A 16,738-nucleotide genomic window follows, 5' to 3' on the forward strand; every position below is an offset into this window, starting at 1 on the left:
TGGCCAAGAACAAGACAGAAAACAGGGTAGCTCTTCTAGGCATTGCAAAGAAGCTAGACATTGCCATTTAGCTGGAAGTGGCCCTTCAGTTTGCTAAGCAACCTGAAAAACCAACAACTCTCCCTAGAGCCATGGAAAAAAGCAAGGTTGCGGGCTAAACTGCTCCCCCTCCCCCAGAAAACCTAGACAGGCATTACCTCTCGAAGGAGAGACCACAAGCAGAAAGCACCTCAGGAGCAAGAAAGAAACCTGTACTGGAGCCACTACCAAAGAGAACACTGCAGTGTGACTGACAGCTGCTGGACAGATCTCAAAGTTGGTATCAGGAGTGGGGTACTGCTCAGATAGGCCTGATCATGCTGTTTTTTTGGAGAAACTGAGAAGGCTTTGGGACTTCTGACTAGGAAAGCAGGTAAAGTGGGGTTTAATAGGCCATCCAAGTAAAAGCTTACAAGACCATAATGCTGAGAGCTATGTGGACTATGGAGGCCCAGCTCAAAAGGTTTCAGAAGGGAATATTTGCAACAGTTCGTGATATTTTGGCAAAGAATGTAACTGCTTTCAATACCGGTCTTAAAATTTTGCCTGAGGCAAAACTGAAAATAATGGATTAATTTCCTTGGTAAAAGAGACTTTAAGACAAATACTAATTCTGTCAAGTAGTTCTTAGAAATCACTCTTGGGTCTACAATGAAAAAGAGCAAAAACACAAAATGTAGTTTGAAAAGGAGAAAATTTAATGTCAGAGTCAAGGCCTAAGCTGAAGAGATAAGATTAAAGAAAGACCTGTTATACAATAGAATAATGGAAACGGTGCACTCAAAACAAGACTTCATCTAGCTAAGCCTCCACTTTGTAAAAGGAAAATGTCTGAGGAATTTTCTGGTGCTAAAAACAAAGGAAAACTTCTATAAATATAATTTGAGGAGGGGGCCAGGCTCTATCCTGAGGGAACACTGAAACTTGGCAGAGTTGTCCATGTAATTCTTGCTGTCAAGCCATAAGGATACACAAGTAAAGTGGTTGTGGAACCTTCCTTCAGGGCTAAAGACAGCCACTGAAGCCTGTAGAGAAAATCTTTACACACTATGCAGAAGCATTACCTGTCAATAAAAAGCCCATGATCAATGAGCTGAGGCAGGATTAGAAGGTGGGTCATCCCACAGAGAAAGATGAAATTCAGGGAAATAGGCATGTGAGATTCACTGAGAACACTGAGGCAATGGTTGCATGAAACTGAGAAGAGATAACTAACCAACCATGTGGTGGGACTTAGAACAGAATAAACGGGTAATTCAGTTATGAGCTAGTCAGGGAACATGCCAAAGCTATTGGCTTAGGCACTTATTCATATATAGGAATTCTCAGAGTCATTATTTCAGGGAACAAAGACACAAAGAGAAATACCCACGGTTAGAGGCCAGGCATGTGACAGGGGAGTCCCAGCAAGAAGTTCCTGAAAGGCTACTGCATAAAGCTGTGAAAGTGAAGCCTGGACCCTGTTGAAGATGCTAAGATGTTAGAGGTGCCAGAGCCATGGGCTATCTGCCAAGTTGAGCTAGCTGTGTACAGGGAATGGAACTAGCCACAGAGCAAAGAAGGCTGCAGTGAACAAAGTTGGAAGAGAAGAACCATCTCAATCCATTGACATCAGACATGAAGCTATAGAAACTGGAATTTGTCCTGCTGGGTTTCAGTCTTGTATTGGTCCAGTAGTTCCTCACTATAAGCCTTTTCCTCCATTTTGGCATGATAAGGTCTATCCTATGCCACTGTATGTTACAATTATGTAATGCACGTTTTAATTTTGAGTTTCTAGATGGTTACAATTAAAACACTGCCTTGAGTTTCAAAAGAGACTTTGAAGGGGCTGGGGATTTAGCTCAGTGGTAGAGCGCTTGCCTAGGAAGCACAAGGCCCTGGGTTCGGTCCCCAGCTCCGAAAAAAAAAAAAAAAAAGACCAAAAAAAAAAAAAAAAAGAGACTTTGAACTTTTAAACTATGTTGAGTTTGTGAAAAACTATGGGGACTTTTGAAGCTGGACTAAATGCATTTTACACTGTTAGACAGCCACAAACCTAAGGGGTGGCAATTTGAATAAAAGTGGCCCCATAGGCTCATATATTTGAAAATTTGGTCTCCACTTGGTAGAACTGTTTGGGAAGGATTAGAAGACATGGATTAATATAATTATAATATAACTGATATTTAATTAATATAAATATGATTAGTTAATATTGCTTAATGGAGGAGGTATATCACTAGAGGTGAACTCTGAAATATCAAAGACTCACGCCATTCCCAGTTAGCTCTCTCTGCCTCATAGCTGCATCTCTAGATGTGACATCTCAGCTACTACTCCAGCACCATGCCTGCCTGCCTGCCTGCCTGCCGCCTGCCTGCCTGCCTGCCTGCCTGCCTGCCTGCCTGCTGCCTGCCTGCCTGCCTGCCTGCCTGCCTGCCTGCCTGCTGCCTGCCTGCCTGCCTGCCTGCCTGCCTGCCTGCCTGCCTGCCTGCCTGCCTGCCTGCTGCCATGTTTCCCACCACGATCCTCATGGACTCTAACCCTCTTAAAACTGTGACCCACAGATAAACTCTTCCTTCTATAAGTTGCCATGGCCATGGTGTCCTATCACAGCAAGAGAAAAGTAACTAAGACACACAGTAAGAAGTCTCCCAAGCAATATTTTAGGTCACAAATTCCTAAATATCCCTGCTGAGCTCAGGCACCTACAGAAATAGCTATCTCTTTTAATTTAGTTCCCAGACCCTACTCTCACTTTTATTAATTCAGTGGATTAAAAAATGCATCACTTTAAATCATACTGATTCAGTAAAAATTTAGTGATTAGTTTTAGCTGTTAACAAGCACCATCCAGGACTGCAGCTCTGCACACCTCTATAACCCTCGTCTGCTATTCTTGTCTGCAGTCACACTTCCCCACTGTGACGGTGATGGACTTCCTGTCTCCCAGGATGGTTAAACCTCAAATAAACCCTTCCTTCCCTAAGTTGCCTTGGTCATGGTGTTTTATCACAGCAATGGGCCAAGCAGTGGGGGGTTTGTTTTGGTTTTGGTGTGTGTATTACATGTAAAAGCACTTGCCTGGGTATGCACACATGGAGCCAATGCTGTGTCTTCCTCAATCTCCATCTTATTTTTTGAGACAAGGTCCCGAAATTCACTGTTGTTACTGTTGTTTTTCCAGTAAGGCTGACTACAGTGAATCCATCTGTCTTGTCTATAAGTTCTAGCGTCCTTTAAGTGGGCAGTAGGGGTCACAACTCATATCCTCACTTTACTCACTAAACCATCTTCCACAGCCTTGTCAAGTTCTGCATATTAATTCTCAGAACTATTTTCTGAAGTAAAAACTCCTCAACAGACTTACATTTAGAGAAATTCTGGGCAATAATTACAAACTCATCCACTTGGTAAGTGGCACTCAAGAGCTAAGTGTAGGTGTATCTGCAAAGCTGACGGTTGCTGTCATCTTATTATGACTTCAGAGAACTTTCTGTCAAAGCTCTTTTCCAATAAAACTACCTTTAAGCCAAATTGAATTGATTTTTAACTTTCAAAACAAATCAACTTGAAAACAGAGGACAAAATACATCTTAACTCTAAATAGTCAATACACTAGATGGCCAAAATGGCAGTCTAACTAAACTCTACAACCATAAGCTATTAAAATACTTAGGAGAATGACAGAGTACTTGCCTAAGAATGCATGAGTGTGGTTAAGTCTTACTGCCCAACAAATAAGTAAAGAGATGAATAAACTTTTCATAAGCATTTAAAATATCTCATAAAGAAGATAAGCAATTCTATTGCCCAGTTATTTTGGGTAGCACATAGCTGCTAAGTAATAAAATGATTTGTAGTACTCTTCAGTGAGAGAATTCTACGGGAATCCAGATGGTGCTTGAGTTATGATGGTTTGACTGACAATTTTCCCGCTATACCAGAATAAAAAAAAAAGAAGGTACTCACTCAATAGAAACTGCATTTTACATTTTAATTTTCTCTGTCCTGCTCCCCACCACAACCTTCCACTAGAAATACGCAGTATAATACTTCTGAATGCTGGGTAGAAGTAGTAGACACAGCTCCCCAAAAGCAAGCTGGTCAGAAGGGTGAGTGCATTCTCCTGTGCTGTGCTACGACGGGAAATAGGTTAAGCGTATTAACAAAGGTTTACCTTAGACATATTTTCAACTGCTGATAGGTTTACTGGGATATAATCCCATGTTAAAAACCATCTTCATTCTTATTATTTTGAGGTTTAAAATTCACAATTCCACACTAAGTGGCTGAACCACTTATCTGTCATCTTGCTAAAAATATCATCAAGTTTAACCTACTAAAGAGCTCGGCAAATAACCGTATACTGTTACCAAAATCTTTACTACCATAAATTCTACAAAAGGCATATAGAAATGTCCAGGGCGGGGGAGAGTAGTAGAAAACATAAAAAACAAAAATTGCCATATTCAAGAAAGGGTGACGGCACAGACCTTGGGAGCGCAAGGCGAAGGGATGAAAGATGAAAATGAGTAAGTGAACCAGTCTTCAGCATTAACGAAAACTATCATGTGCTTTTACTAACAAAAACAAAGTGTACTTACAGTTGTGAGAGCACTGGGGGATTATCACTGCAATGTTGAAATACTCAAAGCAAATCCCACAGCGCAGCAAGTCATCTATTGTCTGCAATGCAAAAGCACATGTGTGTCAGCAGGACATCAACAGCAGAATCAATGCCTGGCATGCAACTTTCCCTCTAGAACCTAAAATTAATTACATAACACTTACTTGTGAGTGACACATATTTGAAATCTAACTATAGATAAACAACAAAGGATCATGACAAACTTCCCTGAGAATGTTCAAGTTTCAGGTTCTCCCACTTGCTTTGTAGACAGCTGGAGCTGCAGGTTCCTGTGCCTCAGTGTTAGCCCCTCACAACGGGCTCCTGCATCCCTGCCCTTCTTCCGTGTTTCTACCTCTTCAGACACATCCTTGCACACAGTCACCACTTGGTGGAAGATATCAACAAGCAGTTAACACACAGTTTAAGAACAAGTTCATGACTGTCTTAGTTAGGGTTTCCTTTGCTGAGATGAAAACACCATGCCTGAAAGGCAAGTTGGGGAGGAAAGGGTTTATTTGGCTTATACTGCCAGATCATAGTCCATTGCTGGTGGAATCGGGATGGGTTCAAACAGGGATGGAACCCAGAGGCAGAGCTGATGATGCAGAGCTCACAGAGAGGTGCTACTTACAGGCCTGCTTCCTGTGGCTTGCTCAGCCTGCTCTCTGAGCAAGAGAAAGGAGCCTAGGACTGGCACCACCCACAATGGGCTGGCCCCTCCTGCACTGATCAAAATGCCCTATAGCTGGATCTTATGGAGGCACTTCCTCAACTGAGGCTCCTTTCTCTCTGATGACTCTAGCCTGTGTCAAGTTGACACAAAACCAGCCAGTACAAAAAACTGATAAATCCCAAGACTGAAAGAGTCTCTGGTAGGGTATGGTCAATGCACCTGCAATACCAACACTTCAGATGCTTGAGTGCAAATCGACATGTGGCTATATAATGAGGCCCTATCTCAAACAAAAATAAATATAGATAAATGCCAAACTACCCAATTAAAACCCTTATTTCACAATGAGGAAACAACATCCAAGGTGAGCACACAACACTAGGATTGGGGCAAGCCAAGACCAAAATACCCATCCTCCTGATAGTCCACCACTTTCTGCATGACACACCACAGTGCAGCCAAATGAGGAAACCTTCAAAACAGTTAGCGAAGTCCAGTGTCAGTTTGGACAACAAGCTACACAGAACCAGATTTATTCTTGCAACCTAAAATTGTTTAATTTGTTTAAGAGAAGTACTGACAGTAATTACAGTGGGCTGCTTGATTCCCACGAAATGAAGTATGGGAGGCTAAGGACAGAATCCCGGTCTGGCATGGAAGGACGTGGCCCTGGCTAGCATCCTGAGACACAGGCTTCCCAGCATTGGGGAGGCAGAGGCAGGAGGATCCAAATTCAAGACCAACCTGATCTACATAGTTTCTGGGCAGCCAGAGCTACAGAGTGAAGACTCTGCTCAAAAAGCAAAATAAAACCAAAAACCACCACCACCAAAGTAGAATATATTCTCTATCACATATAAAGAAACTTCTGAAAGGACACAACAAAGCAATCGGTCACAGTCACTAAGGTGAGGGAGCTGGGCAATGAGACAGGACAGGAAGGAGATCTTTTTCACTCTATGTACTTCCTGAACTATATGAATCTATTACTTAAAAACTGCAGAGGCAGGAGATGGTTCAGCACTTAAGAGGACCTGCACTGGATTCCCGGCGCCCATCCATGGCTCACGAGCATCCATGACTTCAGTTCCAGGGGAGGTAACGCTCTCCTGTCTCCATGGGCACCAGGCACGAATGCAGTGCATGTACATACAAGTAGGTAAAGCACTTAAGGCACAAAATAAAAGATCATTCTTTAGAATAAATAACGTAAATGAAAGCAAATAAAACTATGGGAGTTCATACTTTTAATCTTAGCACTTCAGAGGCAGGAGCAGGAGGATTCAAAGTTAGAAGCCAGCTTGGGCTAGGCAGTAAGCAAGCTCCAAGCCTAACTGTACCACATATGGAGCCTGTCATAAAACCAAACACAAACAAAAAAGTTGTCATTAACAATCCATATGAAACATTGCATAGCTATAAATCCTGCTTGGGCTGGGCAGTGGTGGCCCATGCCTTTAATCCCAGCACTTGGAATGCAGAGGCAGTGAGTTCTGTGAGTTCTAGGCCAACCTGGTCTACTGAGTTAGTTCTGGGACAGACAGGGCTACAACAAATAAACCCTGTCTCAAAAAAACAACACACACAAAAACAAACAAATAAAACAAGTAATCAATTGAGGAAGGGAAATGTTGAGGTTGTAACAAATGCATTGTGTTTTTTTAAATCTTTTTTTAATTGGTTTTTATTTATTTACATTTCAAATGTTACCCCCCCCTTCCTGGTTTCCCCTCCACAAACCCCCTTCTCTCCCCTGTCCCCCTGCCTCTATGAGAATGCTCCCCGACTGGCCTACCCAGTTATCCCCCTTTCCAGTTTCCCTTCCACAACCCCCTATCCTCTCCTCCCTTCCCCCTGCATCTACAAGGGTGCTCTCCCACCCGCTCACCCACTCCTGCCTCAGCTCCTGCCTTAGCCAGTGTCCTAGCATTCCCCAACCCTGACAGGACCAACCGGCTCTCCTCCCAGTGATACCAGAAAAGGCAATCCTCTTCTACCTATCCAGCTGGAGCCATCGGTCTCCCCAAGATGCATTGTTTTTTAAGAACAGTAAGAAAAAAGACTGCACTCAGAGGCAGAACTAGTTCTGGGACACCAGGGCTATCCAAAGAAACCCCGTCTCAAAAAAAAAAAAAAAAAGCAAAAACAAAAACAAAAACAAAAAAACAAAAAAAAAAACCCAATATCAAAAGCAAAAAAAAAAAAAAAAAAAAAACTGTCATAGGGAAATGTTTACGTTGTAGTAGATACAATGTACCGATTACATGTAGAAGAAAAGTAATGGTAAAGCGTGCACTCAGCGGACAGAGGCACGAGGGCTACTCAATCATTCTTGGTAGAAAGACAAACAAAAACAAAAAACAAAAAAAATCCACGGGATGGGCAGAGGTGATACACATCTTTAATCCCAGAACTCCGGAGGCAGAGGAAGGCAAGCTATCTCGGAGAGTTCAAGACCAGCCTGTTCTACAGAACAAGGCTACACAAAGAAACCCCGCCTCAGAACAAACAAACAAACCCACTAACTGTTATTTAAGTGAGATAATTCAGTATGCAATAATTCCTTAAAACGAAAGGCTAAGCGGTGGGTCTAGGTCCTGGCCTCGGTTTTAAAAAGATGTGAGCCAGGGAGGAGCGCTCAGGTTGCTGGAGCTGGTGGATCTTGAGGTCAGCCTGGTCGACATACCGAACTCCAGGCCACCCAAGGGCTACGGGGTAAAACCTTGTCTCCTACATTAATAAAATAAATAAACATTAAATAGAGAGGGATGCGTCATCATTGAGTCATGCAGGGCACAACAGGCAGGGAAACCGGTTGCAGTGTGTGAAGAACAAGGAGCACTTCTGGACCTCATCCAGAAATGGAAAACCATGGTAAGCAGACCGCCTATTATGCTACTTGATTATAAAAAGTCATCCGATGCAACGTCCACCCAAATCACGAGTGGTGTCACTGTTAACACAGGAGTTCTCGTAGGATGAACTGTCACCATCGTTGACACTGCGTTACAGTGACTTTATCCCGGCGACGCGCTGATTGTGACAGAAACCCAAAACATCCGGTTCGTTAGGGCGGCCACCTTGGGCTCACTGCGCAGGACCGCGGCGCGTTCCCGAACCGTCTCGGGGGTTGGAAACTGAGGCCCGGCGTCGCGAGGCCAGTCAGGATAGGGCCGAGGCGGGGGCGCGCGGACCGGGGCGCTCCGCTCGCACCGACGATGTCCGCACCCCGGCCTTCCCCAGACACTCACCTTCATCATCGCCAACCCCGGAGGCCACCGTGGCTCGGCCAGGTCCTCCATGGTCGCACTTGACGAGACCACCAGCTACCGGCCTGCCACGCAGTTCCTCTACTCGAAATTCCCCGCGCTACAGCGTACGTCAGATACGTGCGGCGCGCTCACAGAGAGCGCACAGAATGCTGGGAGCTGTAGTTCTCGTGCGTTGGGCGTCAACAGCTTTGGAAGACTGAGGAGGAAAAAGAATTCCAAGGCATAGCCTGGAGCAATGCAGGCCTTCAACCCCTTGGACCTCAGGAGAAAGAAGATAATTGAAATATTAAGGGCAGCTTTAGTCTGTCTTGTAAAGTGAGTAAACAAAAGATTCCCGAAGTTGATTGAATATTAGGAAAAAGTCAGAAACCAAATAAAGTCTAAGTTTTGATAGAGAGTTCAAGGTCTAGGCTCACATCTCCCTTCAGGTAGTATTCTCTATAGAGATCTGTCCTGCTCCTTGCAAATATATAAAATTACACTTCTGTCTCAACTCCTCTTTCTGTAAGCATTCACCAGAGCCACATAGAGCCTCTGTTCTTCAGCGATAACCACGGTTAAAAATGGCACTTAGTTCTCAGATATTCCCCACGTATAAGGTCCAGTGTTAGCAAAGAGTATTATTAAATCAGTTTAACAGGAACCCACATTCTTTTTCTATCAAATTACTCCAACTAATTGATAAGCTCCTCATCCTCTTCTAGCTTCCAGGTGATGTCTTAGCACCCTGACCTGTCTCCCGCAAGGTTCTTTTTAGGCTGATTTAACCAGAGCCCCATTATCTAGATGTGGGGCAGCATTCATCCTCTGCCTTCTGTGGGCCTCCATTGCACTAAGTCCCAGGGACCACAAGTTGGTCCAGATGCCACCCAAGACAGAACCCTCTAGCTTGCTGTATCATTGATACCCAGGTGGCCCACACATTCACTGGTTCAGCATGTATGTTTTGAAGACTTACAATGGACCAGGCAGATGAGCTCCCCTGAGAAGTAGGCAGAGAGGTGTGGTTGTTACCAATACTTTAGAGACGTGAAGCCTGAGACCCAACAGGTTAGGGCTTCATTCTTTTGAGTTTTTATCATAAAATGACCTCTGTAATCTGGGCCAATTAATTTTCCCTAGCCTACACTCACCTATGAACTGTGCAACAACGACATGAATAACATTTACGTGATAGTTTACTTATTACAGTAATAGCTAACACATATTAGAGACCACCTGTATTCAAAGCACTACTGTAGCTTTTTTTTTTTTTTTTTACATCTGTGTACTTACTTGGTCTATTCCTGTTCAAGGAAAAGAAAAATGGGTAATTGGTGAAGGGCATTTTGCAGGTAAGTAGAACTTAGGGTGTTGGGCTTCTGAGCATATAAGCTACCACAGAATAGTCTCATAAGAATCTGGTCAAGACAAATCTTTCCAGGTACAGATACAGGAACTGGGTGTCCTAACAGGAAAAAGATTCAGACATTCAGACACTGAATCTAGCAAGCCAGCAACCAGAAGACAAGTGGGAGGATTAGATGTATGATGGATCTGGACCATCCAATCAAATGAAATTGAGTTGGGAGCTGTTGGATAGTTCTAGGAACATTAAGGGGAGTGAGTTGCTGTGCGAAGTTATGGCAATGATAAAAATCACGTACGCTGTAGTTATTCGTTTAGGACCCTTTTTGGATACTGGGTAATTAGATTAACAAGTGGCTGGGTCAAAGGGAAATGTATGAGAAAAGAGGGAAGAACTGGGAAGGGAGGAGGACAGCGAGAAGGAGGGAGGGAGGAGAGAGAAGGGAAGAGGGAAGTTAGGAGAAGAGAGGCGGGTAGGGAGACACTCTCTTCTCTGTGCAGAGCCTCAAGGCTACACCCCCATGACATTCATCTCTGAACTCTTGGCACCAGCCACTGTGAGATGCCTGAATGGGCAATGAATGGGCAAATCACCAGCAAATTGCCAGCGAGCTCACATCCCAGGTCATCATTTCTTCTGAGCTGAATGTTTTTCTCCCTGTCCTCTTTAGCAGCACCCAGGGAGCAAAACACTACTCCAGGTCACTTCTCAGCCTGGGTAGGAAAGTTCCAAGGGACAAGGAGGTTTCAGAAAGACCAGCATGGGCTCAGGGCAATATGCCTCCCCCTTTGCCACTCTTAAGCCTCAAGAGCCAGTCTCCTGTAACAAGCTGTCATCTGTCTCTGAGAAATTTGTCCTTCTTTTAGATCAGTAAAGAGTCTGTGCTTCTTTATTCAGGAGCAAACACAAAATGTTCTGTATTTTAAAAGCGGACTAGAGTCAACAGGATCTCCCACAACACTTAGCACCAAGTAAAGAGTCAGGATAGGATGGCTCCATAAAAGACAGATGCCCAGTAAACCTGAATTTTAGATATACTGCAAATATGAAGGATAGTGCATCATAAACATTACACACAGCATACTTATATTTTAAAAATAGTCCCTGCTTATCCGAAATTAATTTTTAACCTGCCTTTATTTGCCAAACCTGACAACCCCAACAGGGCAATGTCCTTCCAGCCAAGTGGGGGTGGGGGACTGTCCTCGACCCACCCTAGATGTCTCATGGTCCTGAGCCCCTGCCAAAAGCCTCTTCGCATCCTGCATTCATCTCTCACCTCCATCCCGTTCCAATTCACTTTCTTAAAGAGTTTGGGGTTTTGCCCTCCTTCTTCCTATCTTCCTTATCTTTCCCTTTCTCCCTCCTTCCATTCTTGTTTTTATTGTTATGTGTCTGTCTGTCTGTTTGCAGTACTAGGGGCCAAACCCAGGGCCTTGGGTGAACTAGGCAAGCATTCTACCACAGTGCGACATCTTCAGCTCCCCCCACTCTCTTAGCTCCCCCCACTCTCTCAGCTGCCCCCACTCTTTTTAGGGTTCAGCTATTTTGTGGTTGAGTGTTTTGCCTATACATCTGTCTGTGCACCACATGCATGCTTGGTATTTGTAGAGGTGAGTGGGGCTGGCGGGGTTGGCGGCGGGGGAAGAAAACTGCTGAATCTGTGGATCTAGCTATGGTTGCGAATTACAGTGTAGATGCTGGGATTCAACTGCTGGTCCTCTGGAAGAGCAGGAACTACTTTTAACCACTGAGCTGTATCCGAGACCCCAACCTTGTAGTTTTTAAGACAAGATCTGGCTATGAAACCCAGTCTATCTGCTTTTACCTCCCACGTGCTGATGCTCCAAGGTGTAGGGCCCCACAAGACCCAGCCCCTACATTCATTTTACTCAATGTCTCCAGCCCCTGACACCTTTTCCAGGAGCTGTGCTACACAGATGACAAGTCAGATATAGTCCCTGAAAAGCTGACAGCCTGAGGTTTGGAGGAGAGACAACATAGACAAGGGAGCATGACAGAAATCGAATTTTCTAATGTGAACTGTGAGTGTGAGTACATTGAAGACTATGGTTCATTGGAGGGTGGAGGACCATGAATGGGATGGCCTGGGAAGTCTCCTGTAGGTAGTAACACGTGCATGGGAGATCCTAGCCTTGGTAAAGTGTCCAGATTTGAACCTCTCCGGGCCTCAATTTTCTCATCTGTAAAATGAGTGGATCAGAGACAGCATTTGCATCCAAGGGACTTTTAAGAAGTATGCTAATGCACTGCAGTGTTATTTGAAATTCAAGTGCAAAGCAAACATAGAAAACATACATGATTTTAAAATCTGAGTGATAGACCTAACAAATTGATAAACTACTACCTACATTATTCAAAAAAATTGAAAATTTCTATCAAAACTCGGACGTTTATTGGCCGCCATCTTACAAACAGCCACATGGGGGCAACAAAGTACCACACAAACTGAGACTGAGCTGGTCAAGCGCTGCATTAATCCATAATTCATTCATATCTTGTCTTTTCACTTAATTGACTTTCATGATCTCTGGGTATGTTTGGGATCCTTTTCAGAACCTATAGAAGAGAAAGAATTGAATCAAGGTGTGGTCTGCCCTTAACCCCAGCCGTCAGGAGGCCAAGCAGGCAAATCTCTTGGAGTTCAAGGCCAGCCATAGCTACGGAGTGAAACTCTGTCAAGATAGAATGAAAGAGGGGAAAGGGAAGGAAGGAGGGATATGCCCCTCCCCATTCCTATCTTCCTGAGGTCATGTGTGTAGTTTCTGACAAGCCCCCAAGGCAGGCACTATTACTATATCTACTTTAGAAATGAGGATCCTGGGAAGTTAGAGACGTTTCCTCTTTTGAAAGGATTCCTAAAGAGAAGCTAGGAAGACTATAAGAGCCAGAGATAAGGAGGATTGGAGCAAAATAGTCTTCTGGAGAGGATAGCCCAGTTATTGCACTCAGGAATGCACAGCTGCTGTGCTTGGCTGCACGAGATCAAGCCAGTGAACGCTGCAGCATGGAGTGTTGCGGTGGCTTGACTATGTTTGGCCCAGGAAGTAGCACTATTAGGAGGTGTGATCCTGTTGGAGTAGGTGTGGAGTAGGTTGCAAGAAGTGTGTCACTGTGGGGGTGGGCAGTGAGACCCTCCTCCTAGCTGTCTGAAGTCAGTCTTCTGTTTGCCTTCAAAACAAGATGTAGAACTCTTAGCTCCTCCAGTGCCAGGCCTACCTGGATGCTGCTGTGCTTCCTGCCATGATGATAATCTGCCGAACTTCTGGACATGTAAGCCAGCCCCAACTAAATGTTGAACTTTATAAGAGAGACTTTGCCATGGTGTCTCTTCACAGCAATGAAAACCCAAACTAAGACAAAAGTTGGTCCCTGGGATTGGGGTGTTATATGATGGGCCTGACCATGGTTTTGTTTGTTTGTTTGTTTGTTCTGTTGTGTTTTGTTTTGTTTTTGTTTTGTTTTGTTTGAAGGAAGGTAGATTTGGGGACTTTGAATTTGAAAAGCTATGGAATGCTTTAAGTAGGACTCAATGGACCATCCTAGTAAGAATATGGAAAGCGTTGGTGCTGAGGGTGATTTGAACTCTGGAGGTCATTCTTACATTTTATTGAAGAATGTTGCTGCTTTCTGCCCTTGTCTGAAAAGTCTGTCTGAGATTAAGGTAAAGAGATTTCGATCAAATGAATTGACAAAGGAAGACTCAGAAAGGCGCAGCATAGACTATGTCCTCTGGTTTGCTCCTATGAAGAGCATTTTGATCAAGCTTAGGCAGTGAAGAAGTTGGAAAACAGAAAGCTCGTGAAGATATAATAGAACAAGGGGACCATGTTCCAGCCCCAGCAAACAGCAGAACTCAGCAACTTTGGCCATGTGGCTCTCTGGCTTAAGAGTCAAGAATAGAAGGGGGTTATTGGCACAATTGATGTTGGTTAGCTGGAACTAAGAAATTAGTGGTGATTAAGAAGAGACCAGGATCATTTAGGTAAAAAAAAAAAAATCTTCTGGGAAGTGTTTTCTGAGAGCACAAAGGAGCTGTGTTCCAGAGATAGCCAAGATTGTACCTCATGCTGCAACTGTACTTGGTAATGTGTAAGAATCACCCATGTGGCACTTGTTTTGAAGTCATGAAGGGGTCATGGAAAGCAGCTGGGAGAGGCCATAGAAGGTCATTGGTTAAGCTTCAGCCTCAGTTGCAGTTGAGGGCCCAGGACTGAAGGGGTCAGGCAAGGAAGTTGAGGCTTGGCACCATGAAGAGAGCCTATGAGAGGCTATAGGTGAAGCAGTAGAATACCACAGTGAATTGGAGATGGCAGTACCATGAGATGACCTCCAAGAACAGCAGCAGCAGTGGAATGGAGTCAACCAGAGTACTACACAAGCAGAGTTGAAGAAGTGACACGAGCCATTTGGAGGAGCCCAGGAGATCATTTGTGGATCCAAGACAATGGAACAAGAAGCTGTAAAGTTGGTATTACCTTGGATACCTTTAGAGATGTCAGAGCCATGGATACCTGCTGAGGAAAGCTGCTAACAGGGAGTGGAACCAGCCCAAGAGAATGAAGTTTGTTGCTGCTGAATGCCAGATCTGCCAACAGAAGTCAACAAGGGTGAAAGGAGTTGGAGATCTGAAGAGCGTTTTGACATTAGACATGAAAACATAGAGTATGTCCAGCTGGTTTTCTGTTTGCTTTGGTCTAGTATTTCCTCTTAATGATGTTTTGGGATAGTAATGTATATCCTGTATGATGTTGGAGGAATGTGATCTCCTTTTCTTATTTTGATTTCTTAAGGAATTACAGTTAAGAGATTGCATGAGTGTCAGAAGAGACTTTGAATTTTGGACTTTTAACACTATTGAGACTGTTAGACCATGGGAGCTTTTGAAGTTGAACTAAATGTATTTTGCATTATGTTATGGCTAGGTATGACCCCCATAGACTCATATGTTTGAACAAGCCAGGAAGTGATATGGTTTAAATATGTTTGGTCCAGAGAGTGACTCTATTAGGAGGTGTTGCCTTTTTGCTGGAAGTGGGCCACTGTGGGAGTGGGCAATGAGACCCTCTCCTCCTAGCTGTCTGAAGTTAGTCTCTCCTGTTTGCCTTCAAGATACCAACAAGATACCTAGAACTCTCAGCTCCTCCAATGCCATGCCTACTTGGATGCTGCCATGCTTCCCACCATGATGATAATAGACTGAAGACAAACTAAGACAAGCAGGGAAGGTTTGCTCCTGACTGAGAAGCCATGGTCAGCTGACAGTGTTGCAAGGAGGAGGAGTCGGTCTTATTTATGAGTATAGCCTCTGTAAGTCAAACCATGTTCCAGAGGATGGCCCCACCCAAGAGTACAACACAAATTGAACCTGGCAGGTTATTTTTAAGAGGGGCGGGGCATGAAGTTGAAAGTGGGTAGTTAAGTGGGGAAAGAATCTGGGAAGAGCCAAGGGGAGGATTGAGGGTGTGGCTATGATTTAAATAAACTGCCTGCATGAAATTCTCAAAGAATAAAATTTCTGATATTTTTAAAAAGACTTTGCTAGTGGCTTCCCAGGAAGGAGGGAAACTAGGACCTAGACCCAAGCAGCCAGGCCTTGGAGATCCATTAGGGTGGCTATTCCACTTTTAGAATGTGTTTCTCAAGGGTATCTCCTGGAGGTCCGGCTATTAATATGCTCCTTGGGGTTCGCCTGGCATCACGGTTCTAAAGACAAAACATCTTTCTTTAAAAAAAAAATTCTAGTTATCTTGATATAGTCAAGAAAAACAGACTGGGACCTCTAACTTAAGAGCAGACATGTAATCTGACCAAATGAGTCATGAGTCTGACCCATCCTCTACTTAATGATTGGTCCACTGAAGCATGTGATCAAGGTTGACCAATCGGAGACAATCCTGGCCGGGACTTGTGTTTTTGAGTTGGCTTTTTCCTGATAAGGTGGCTAAGTGCTAAGGCGTAAGATTAGGATCCCTTTGGACATCTTTGCCAATACTTGGGAAGGGGCAGGCTGGATGAATGGGCCATGTGAAGGAGGAAACATGAAAGGTGGACAGTCCAAACTTGCTGACATCTTGCTCCCTCAACTCCCTCCTCCTCAACCCACACAGCCTCAGAGCATGAACCAAGTGTGCCCTTTTGCTTAAGATGGGCCTTGCTGGGTTTCTGTCACTTTGAACTAAGCCCTACTTAATGCATTTCTCAGCATCTCTGAGGCAGCAAGAACCAAGCTATTGTCAGGGAGTGAAAGACCTGTGAAAGTCAGTCCAGATAGGATTTGCATGATAAGAAGATCTTGTTTCATACAGAGCAGCCATCTAAAGTGGCCTGGGATGGAAGGTCTGCAGCGTTGCCACATGTATGAGCCAGTGGACCCACAGTGAAGAGGGTGAATGAGTTCCGTGGAGGTTCAGACACATCTGTGGCCATCAGAAGGAGCAAAACTAAGAAACCGAAAGGTAATCCCCCCCACCCCACCCCCAGGTTTTCTCTGCATGTGCGAGGGGGGCGGGGTGCTATGTTTTTCTTACCAGTTATGGGTTGGTTAGTTTTGTGAGACAGGGTCTCTCTCCATAACTTAGGCAGGACTAATATAATGCACTGTATAACCCAAGCTGGCCTTGAGTTTGAGGGAATCTTCTTCCTCCCTCAGCCTCTCAAGCGCTCAAATTCCAGATGAGAACTAATACTCCTGGCTACTCCCTTCTTCACACTGCAGTTAAGAAGCAGATGATCCTTTGTAATTCGGGACCCAGGATGCTATCAAAACA

General features: G+C 44.3%; 1 protein-coding gene and 1 long non-coding RNA gene across 6 annotated transcripts in view; one reads left to right on the forward strand and one right to left on the reverse strand.

The window, feature by feature from the left end:
• Rad18 (RAD18 E3 ubiquitin protein ligase) overlaps positions 1–8,714 on the reverse strand; it is an 85,442-nt gene extending 76,728 nt beyond the window's left edge. For 3 of the 4 annotated variants that reach the window (XM_063286290.1, XM_006237036.4, XM_006237037.4), the window contains exons 1-2: positions 8,579–8,714; positions 4,629–4,710 (exon numbers count right to left, since the gene is read on the reverse strand). In XM_063286290.1, coding sequence (XP_063142360.1) covers positions 4,629–4,710; positions 8,579–8,629 — 133 coding nt within the window. In that variant the 5' untranslated portion in view covers positions 8,630–8,714. The remainder of the gene's footprint in view (positions 1–4,628; positions 4,711–8,578) is intronic. The other variant, NM_001077673.1, reaches the window with a different exon arrangement.
• Positions 8,715–8,775: 61 nt separating this feature from the next.
• Positions 8,776–16,738, forward strand: part of LOC102548080 (uncharacterized) — a 67,153-nt gene continuing 59,190 nt past the window's right edge. Inside the window, exons 1-2 of one of the 2 annotated variants that reach the window (XR_005503819.2) lie at positions 8,776–8,914; positions 16,277–16,426. This is a non-coding gene — a long non-coding RNA (uncharacterized LOC102548080). Of the gene's footprint in view, positions 16,427–16,738 lie in introns of both variants that reach the window. The other variant, XR_010065899.1, reaches the window with a different exon arrangement.

The sequence above is a fragment of the Rattus norvegicus genome, chromosome 4 (genome assembly GCF_036323735.1).
Source record: "Rattus norvegicus strain BN/NHsdMcwi chromosome 4, GRCr8, whole genome shotgun sequence".
NCBI lineage: Eukaryota > Metazoa > Chordata > Mammalia > Rodentia > Muridae > Rattus > Rattus norvegicus.